Below are 9,277 nucleotides of genomic sequence, written 5' to 3'. Positions count from 1 at the left end.
CGCCAATAAATAAGAGCTGCAGAAAACTGTCAGAGGAAGAACTGACAGCATACTCCTACCCCATCACTCCCACTCCACTTCCCTTTTACTCCAATCTTTTTCTTATGTATCGGTTTATTTTTCCCCTTAATGGAGACGAGAAGCTAATTCTATAGCAAAAGTATAATTTGGGAACACAACCCAGAAAACCACTTCAAAGGAGGACATGAAGAAACAGGTGTCACAGGAGTCCTCCGTCCATCTTGTCCCCGCTCGAGCACGTTCTCTCCCGTCTTCCCCCACTACCAAGCCCAATGCCACCGAGTGGACTCCAACTCACAGTGACACTATGGGACGGAGAAGAACGCCTCCGAGTTTCTGAGACTGTAAGTTGTTACAGGAGTACAAAGCACATCCTTCTCCTGCGGGGAGGCTGGTGGTTTCAAGACTGCTGGTCACGTGGTGAGCAGCCTACACAAAACGCACTATGCCATCAGGGCTCCTTCTTCCCTATATAAGGTTTCCAAGGTTGTAAATCATATAGCTTCAACTTTTTCCAGTGAAGCCACTAGTCGGTTTGATATGCTTACCTTGTGGTTCCAGTGCTACCCTTAAGGTTTCAGTGGTTAACTCCTCTGAAGTGGACAGCCTATTCCTTCTTCAGCGTTTGTTTATTGGACTGGAAGCTCTGCTGAAACCTGTTCACTTTGGGTGACTCTGCTGGGATTAGAAATACTAGTGACATAGCTTCCAGGATCAAAGCAACACACAAGCCACCATAGTACAACACTGACACACAAGTTCTGTTGTACACAAGATCGCTGTAAGTCGGAACCCCTTGCATTTAGCAGTCCGACACCTAGCCAACAGCACCAGCAGGGCTTGTAACGTGCAGGTCATGGTAGTCGTCAGTGGTGGTTGGAAGTCAAAAAAGTGAATAAACTCCAGAGCATCCATACCATTGACAGTGGGGTCAAGCCTGAAGGGCAAAAAGTAGAGAACCAGAGAGAGGCAGAGGGGGGATTTTGCAGTGAACAGCAGGAAGAGCTAACCAAAGCAAAACTAATCTTTCCCCCACCTCCCTTCTCATCTGACCTTCCTTTTCCCAGGTGCCCTGCTAGATAGAGGTTACACATTGAGTTGCTAACTGCAAGGTCAGCAGTTCAAAACCACCAGCTGCTCTGAGGGAGAATGACAGGACTTTCTACTCCTGGAAAGAGTTATAGTCTCGGAAAACCACAGGGACAATTCTAATCTATTCTACAGTCAATGTGAGTCAGAATCCATGTTCCCTTTTTCCTACCCAACCTACAACCACAGAATGCTCTTCCCTCCTCTTCCTCTATCAGTAACCCTGACAGAAAAAAGGAAAACAGTTGGGAGAATACGCCAGGGAAACTTCAAGACAGTCACAGAGAATGGATGTTCACCTTATGCATAAGGGACCAAAATAAGAGAGCTCACATCCCCATTTTGTATAGGTCTACATCCAGAGGGATGCACTACCTACAGGTTATGATCTCTTAAACTGCTTTTAAATTCCTTTGGTTCTTGTCACCCAGATGAAATTAATAGATGACATAGACTGATCATTATTTTTATAATAATGATACTAACAGTTAACACATCCATTTATATACACATAATTTTCTAAAGGCTTGCCTATTAAGTCTTGTGTTTATCCACAAGACAACCTATTAATAGGAGAGTAAATGTCATCCCAATTTTGCAGACTGTGGGGAAGCAAACACAAAAAAGGATAGGCACACATACATTATTGAGAGGATCTACACCTAAGGATCTCTAGAGGGTGCTCAGAATTCACTTCACTCACTCACTCAATCATTCATTCATTCAGAAGCCTCTAGAGTGTGTGGAGCCCTGGTGGAGTAATGATTCTGAGTTGGGCTGCTAGCCCAGCTCCAGGTCAACAGTTCAAAACCACCAGCCAGGTCCTCAGGAGAAAGACAGGGCTTTCTACTCCCGTACAGAGTGACTGTCTCAGAAACTCACAGGCGCAGTTCTACCCTGTCCTATAGGGTCGCTGTGAGTCAGAGTTGACTGGATGGCAGTGAGTTTGATTTGGGTTTTTCAGTGTGTAGTAAGAACCAGACACCAGGAAGGGTTCTAAAGAGTCCAAGAAGATCTATTTCGGTCCCCCCACCCATCCTGCATGAGCCTTAGGGGCCTAAGTAAGGGCTCTGCCTTTTTGCACTGAAGCAATGAAGCCTGGGGAAGCTAAGTAACCCTACTGACATCAGTATCAGAGCCAGAGCCCCCTGGGGGCCTTGTGACCTCCAAACCAACACTTCTCCCGTACACCGTGCTAGAAAGGAGTTTCATTTGTCCCCTTTTTATCAGAAGGGTATTTTTTAATGCAGCAAGGACAGGGAGAGGAGAATCTTCTCTGGTTGCAGCTTCCTGGCTATCAGGAGCGTGAGGACTCAGGCAGAATATGCGCCACTTAAGTCGCGTGTCATTACTAGCAGGGAAGATCTGGAAGCAGAGACTTAGCAAGGAATCACGACTCCATCTCTTATTAACTATGAGACTATGGCCAATTCACCTAACCCTCCTCAGTCCTAATTCCCACATCCATCAATTGAGAAAAACAGTAAATAATGCTTTCTTATAGATCAATGTACCAGGTATAGAAAGCTATCCAAGATATACAAAGGGCTTCAAAATTTTGTGGCAAAATGGAATTAAAATATAAATGGAACATTTTCACAAACTTATTGAAGCACTCACATGCTATTAAAAGAATAACATGCTTACTATGTACATATATAATATATAAATGCATAATATAATGCTATCTGTACAATTTTTTTTCCAAGAGATGCAATTAATCTCTTTACCATACTCATCCTAGGGGATTAGGAATAGAAAAGTGGAGATACTGGAAACTTTGTACTTTCTATCATTTTGTATCCTTTCACTGTTAAAAGAGAAAAATACAGTCACTTAGAAGAATGAAGCTTGATAACATCAGTTAGTTCTACCTCACCTAGAAGGCTGCTCTAGTTGGAATCGACTCCCCGGCAGTGAGCTTGCTTTTGTTTTAATCCAAACGATATTCTATCTTACCCCGTAGATCGGTGTTTCTCTGTATGCTACTTTATTTGCTGTTTCTTATTGTTTCATAATCCAAAATAGAAACTCTTTTTGAACAGAAACATGCATTAACACATCTTTATCCCAATAATAGTAAGAGGCTCTCCCAAAGTACTTGTTCACTGACTGCACATCAAAGATGGCCAATGGACCAATTCATAATCAATGTAGTTTTCTATACTTTACCATGAACAGCTCTTTTGTCTTGCCTTTCTCCCTATCCTTCAATATTCCTTCTTCTACCCTTCCTGTGGTAATGTGTTAACTCATCACCTTCTAGTGGATCCAATTCATGGTGTCTCCAGTTATTACAAAGTAGAACTGGGTGCCATAGGGTTTGGCTGGAATCTTTACAGAAGCAAATCCCTAAGCCCTTCTTTCACAGTGCCACTGGGTAGATTTGAACAATCAACCTATTGGTTTGAAGTTGAACACAAACCATTTACTCCACACAAGGATCTTGAGTTAATACCTTCCCAAACCCAAGCTCACTCATAATGACCCTCAATAGTGTTTCCCAGGGTTTGTAAATCTTTACAGGAGCAGAAAGTCTTCTCCATTGAAATGGTTGGTAGGTTTGAACCACTGACTCTTAAGTTCGCCATCTGGCACTTACCCAACAGCACCACCACTCAATAAAGGACATCTTCTAGAAAAATCCCACTTGTTGGAGAAACAAAGATGCAGTAATAGATCTCCTCTCCCAACATCTCCCTCTTCTCTCAAAACCTTCCCTGTATCTAGAAAATAATCACAAAAGATCTCAATGTTCTTATTTCACACTTATTTATTTTATGAAACTGTGGGTGCCAGGCAATTGGAGATGGGAGGGCAGGGAGAGGGACTAACAACTCCTCAAGGTTTTTGGAGGTTTTTTCCCACCTCAGGAGTAAAGTGCACAGAAGCGCTGGGCTACTGTAGGTCTCTGGGGAAAACAAGGACTGAAGGAACTAGCAGGGGCTTATTCAGTCAGCTAACAGACCAGGAAGGAAGGAGGGTGAAATGACCGTATACTTGGCACTGCAGTGGAATGGAAATTATGCCTCTGTTCCCCCATGTCTAGAATACCCTACTTTTCCTCTCCAGCTCTCAATCCTTTTTTCCTTTTTTTTTTTTTCTAAGATCACAGTCAGTGGATGGAAGGTCTTGCGGATGCAGTGGCAATGTGAGCATCTCAGCACTGGCAGAGCTCTGGCTGCATCAGCATAGCTCCATCAGGCTCGTAGTTAGTAATGTCAACGTCTCGTCCACTTCCGTTCTGAAGCCCACCCATCTTTAATCTGTCTCCAATGACCCATCTCCCATTCCCAAATGTAGAGCACTTACCATCCATAGCACTTGTATGCCCATGAACTCCACCCAGATGGCCTGCACGCAGCACTCCACATGCACCTGGGGCCTCATCTTACCATCACTTACTTCACCCCTTAATTATGTTGCACTCAGTTCCTGTCAATTTCTCTCCAGAGGCATGTCCCTTCCAGTGTGGGTCAGGGCCTTCAGGAAGCTCTCTTCTGGTCCCTTCTCCTGCCCTATCCTTTTCTCCTAATTAATATCTACTCACACTTATGACCTCAGCTCAAATGCCTTTCCCTAAAGGAAGCTTTTCAAGACCACACATCCACATTCACCCTCAGGCTAAGCCAGGTTACCCTCCAACTCCTCAGTCAGAGCACCGACCACATTGAACTACATCCGCACACTGTTATTTCACTGCGGTTCGTCTCTCCCACTACACTGCCACACAGTCAGAAAGCTCAGCGCAACCCAATAAGCAGGATCAGTAACAGGTTTTCACCATCATTATCTGTCCAGCACCTCATGTGGTGCCTGGCACCCAGTAACTGTTTCATAAACATTTGTTAAATAAAGGAGAGAAAAAATGAATTGCAAATTAGTGAACTCAGTGGTCAAGAGATCCATTTTTGCTGAATAAATTCACTTTGAGGTAGAGGCAGAGTGAAAGCATTAAATGATGATGCATTTTACCCTAGATATATATACAACCAGATATTAACAGATCCACACATAAAAGAAAAAACGTAACTACTGGGTCATAAGTTTGTAGGAAACACATGTGTTTTCCATATGTATTTTTTAATAATAAAAAAATTATACATATATATTTTATTAGTTATAAGTTTGTAGGGACAACATAACCATGCTGTCCACATGTAATTTTGAGAAAATAATAGATATGTATGGCATCTATCTTCTGCAGTTGCACATTTTCATCCATTGAAACAGGTATCCGCAGACACCATGTGCTTCACTTCACAACTTGACCAGGTTTAAAACCAATAAGAACACTTTAGTTGAAGTAAATAACTGATGAATTCCTGTGCTAACTCCAACCCCAAGACCCTTTCGTTTCTCTTTCTTAGTAGGCAGGAAACACTAACGTTCTGGGAACAAGATGTGTGTCCCATATTGGAAATGTTCAGATCTGCAGATAATAGTCAGTCTACCTCAGCTAAATGCATGAGGAAGCCACATGGTAACAATTCGAATGGAACACAGAACATATTTACTAAACTGAAGCAACATTCCACATGTTATCACTTTCAGCTCTGCACATGTGGAAACAGGCTCCGTGCACCACTTGGCCGTGTCAGAGCATCTGAGAGAGGAAGATGTGCATGGGATTTATTATGGGGGCCCACCCCAGTGAAGAGTCCCGTGGAGTGCATCACAGCTATACCTTATGAATTAGAGTTTTAAAGAAAGTACTTTCTGGATTGCATTCATCTTTCAGGTGCTAGAACTACTTCTAGTGTTTGTTTAAATACCTGAACCCAAGAGGGACTAGTAAATGAGCAGTAATTTTAGACTAAAGGCTGGCACTCTAGTGGCAACTAAGAATTCAGCTGCTAACTGAAAGGTTGCTGGTTCAAACCCACTCAGCAGTTCTGAAGGAGAAAGACCTGGCAGTCTGCATCCAGAGATCACAGCCTAAAAATTTCTATGGCCACATATGGGGTCACTATGAGAGGAACCAATTCAGGGATGAGGACTGCGCAGAACTGCCAGTGTTTCACTATACTGTAAACAAAGTCCTTATGAGTTGGAACTAACTCAACAACAGAGAAATGGCTTCTTTATTTTATTATATTTTATTTTGAGCACTGTGTCACTTGCATCAAACGCAGAATACCAGATAAAAGATTTTGTTTGTTTTGTTGCTTTTTGGTCAGACTCATGTTATTTTATTCACTTCATCCAGATGATAAGCCTCAAGTTCAGCTGAGGCCTCTGAGTTGGTAATTTATACTAAAAGGGAGACAGGAAGTTAAGAAAATCAAATAAACCAGAAAAATAATACCCGTGTGCTTAAGCTGCAAAATCAGTTTACTTAAGAAAAGTAAAGCTTAGGCCTTCCAAAACAAGGGTTCTGTTGGGAGACACTGGCAAGGAGAAGCTCCTATATTACTATAAGAACATAGGTCTGGGCTCCAAGACACCGAAGACCATTGAGGGAACCTGCATGGACATCTCGTGTCCCTCCCAGGATGGATTCTGTCTGACGTGGTGACCAAGATGAAGATGCAGGGGACCACTGTCATCGCCCAAGACCCCTCTACCACATCCACCAAGTACAATGGATTTGAGAAGCACCACAAAAACATGTCTGTGCACCTGTCCCCCTGCTTCAGAGATGTCTGGATCAGCGATATCATCACTGTGGATGAGTGCCAGCCCCTGAGCAAGACTGTGCCCTTCAATGTGCTCCAGGTCACCCAGGCTGCAGGCACAAAAAAGCAGTTTCAGAAGTTCTGAGCAGCCCACCTTCCAATGAAATAAAGTTATTTTTGTCCCACTCAAAAAAAGAAATGCTCAACGATTTGGGGAACTTAGCAATTCAGGTAAAAAAGAATAAACTTAAACAGCATCGCATAGTCTCTATTTTGGACAAAAACCTTAAAATTCAATGGATGTTAAATTGAATGTATGAATTACTAAATTCCTGTTTTATCAGTTATCAAATATTTCATGCATTCCTCACAACAGGTAAAGAAAGCAATGTGTCAAAAACTAAGATAGTTCTCTTCACAGCCAGAACCTATGCCTACCCCAAGCTAATAATTAACAGAAACAAAACCAAAAAAAAAACCTCTCCAGAGAAGCGTTATCTGACCCTTCTTTAAAGTAAACAGACCCGGAATAGAGGTGTCGGAAGTGATCACCTGAGTTACTAGTTCTAAAACTAAAATAGTCATGAGTCTATATATACTAATAATCGAAACTACATAAACTAAATCCACGCCATCAAGTCCATTCTAACTCACAGCCACCCTAGATACGGTTTCTGACATTCTCCTCTTTACAGGAGCAGACAACTTGGTCACTCTCCACCGAGTAGCTGGTAGGTTTGAACTGCTGAGCTTGCCATTAAACAGCCGAACCCACAAGGCCACCAATCAACGTAACAATAAACTCCAGAAAATGAAATCCACTCACTCATTGCCATAGAGTGGTTCTGACTCATCGTCAGCCCACAGGACAGAACAGCAGAACCGGCCCTGTGGATGTCCAAGAGTGTATATCTCGATGGGAGCACAAATTCTAATCAAGGCTAATTTAAGAAACCACTGTAAGTAGGTCAATTCATTTATTTCACAACATAGAAGCTGGAAAGAAAGTCCCCCTCATCCAAAGCTCTATTTTTACAAGAAAATTAAACATGGATCAAAAGAAAGCCCATAGTCTAGTAATCCAAGGTTTTCTAGTGATTGACGTGCTTTACACACCTGACATCTCGAACTGTAAACATACCATTTGTAAAGGGGGGACTTGAAGGTCAGGTAAAGAAATGTCGCAAGGAGCCCACTCTGTTGCAGCTGTCTGATATCCACTCTGTGGATTTGAATAGCCTAGTGCCATCCCATTGTGGTTCTGGCATCCCACTGCTAAATATTTACTTATTCTCATCTACTTTACTTGTTCTTTAAATTGGATTTTACCAATTTGGCTACTTATCAAAATGCCTTTTTCCAACAAAAATTGAGTGTTTTAATTATTTGACTCTTTTCATCTTCTTTACAAAAATGAAACTTAGGCTTATTCAGAAAATCAATACTTACCTTTTGGAGATTTACATTACAGTAGCGATCTAAATGCTAGTTTCACCTAAAAATTCTTTCAACCCAAACCCAAGACCCAAGAAAAGTGATTTTGATAGAAATGTTCCATTTCACTCCCTGTAAAAACCCAACAGAAGGCTGGATCCTCTGCTGCTTAGTGCAGTTCTGAAGGCTGTTCTGTTGCTATAGCAACAGAACTCTGCTACCTGTGGCCACTGTTTGTTAAGAAATCCTCTAAGCAGTAAATTCTGTGCTATGCATTCATAAAAACATTCATAAAACCTCTACACAACAAAAAAATTAAGGGCTGATTTCCTACGTAAGATTTGTGCCTATAAACATATTTAAAATTAATAACTACTGTCTGGAAAGCATTCTGAAAACAGAAAAGCTTTTCTAGTTATTTATTTATATTCCATCACACCTCCTACCAGTGCCCCACCCTTCAAAAAAAAAAAGACCTTGAGGCATAATTTACTATCTGTTCCAGTACATGTGGTTTCTTTAGCAATGAGCTGACTTAGGAATCACCCAACTAAAGAGTCAAGAGAAAAATGTAGTCATCGCCACTTTCATCCATCCAAGGGCCCCTGCAGACTACTCACCCTCACTGGGGGACTCCAGGCTTGCACTCTGGGCTGCTGTCCACCTTGAGAGTTCTGCAGATCTTTTGAGCCACAATTCGCCACAGTGCTGCTCGGAACCCTTAGCGCACTTGGGCAGTTCACTGCACTGCCCCCACCAGGGCCAGGTTTCCAAGGCCTCTGTTTGATCCCATCCAGAAGTCTGACCAGGAGGATGTTACTCGGAAGCTCCTCAACACCGGAGCCGACCAGAGTCCTGCACTCGGGGCATCTGAGTTCATTTCGGGAACCAACGATCCCCAACAAGCATCGTTTGCAAAACGTGTGCTGGCAAGGCAAGACTTTGGCAGACGCGTCAAGCCGCTCTAGACACACAGGACACTCCAGAAGATCCAACAAGGCAGATTCATCCATCTTTATCTAGTTTACTAAGGAAAATGCTTCAGAAATGTTCATCGTATGGATCCCTTAAAATGACTCATGTAACATCCATTTCAGTTTATGCTGGAATCAAAG

The 9,277-nt window shown here is 42.4% G+C and overlaps 1 protein-coding gene across 1 annotated transcript in view; it reads right to left on the bottom strand.

Annotated features, from left to right (window-relative positions):
• SH3RF1 (SH3 domain containing ring finger 1) overlaps nucleotides 1–9,239 on the bottom strand; it is a 235,081-nt gene extending 225,842 nt beyond the window's left edge. The window contains exon 1 of the mRNA XM_045285407.1: nucleotides 8,783–9,239. Coding sequence (XP_045141342.1) covers nucleotides 8,783–9,175 — 393 coding nt within the window. The 5' untranslated portion in view covers nucleotides 9,176–9,239. The remainder of the gene's footprint in view (nucleotides 1–8,782) is intronic.
• Nucleotides 9,240–9,277: the final 38 nt, after the last annotated feature.

The sequence above is a fragment of the Echinops telfairi genome, unplaced genomic scaffold, assembly GCF_000313985.2.
Source record: "Echinops telfairi isolate 266 unplaced genomic scaffold, ASM31398v2 ScPeMD7_5;HRSCAF=22, whole genome shotgun sequence".
Lineage (NCBI taxonomy): Eukaryota > Metazoa > Chordata > Mammalia > Afrosoricida > Tenrecidae > Echinops > Echinops telfairi.
Note: the sequence above shows the minus strand (reverse complement) of the source record. Positions and strands in the feature narration are given on the sequence as shown.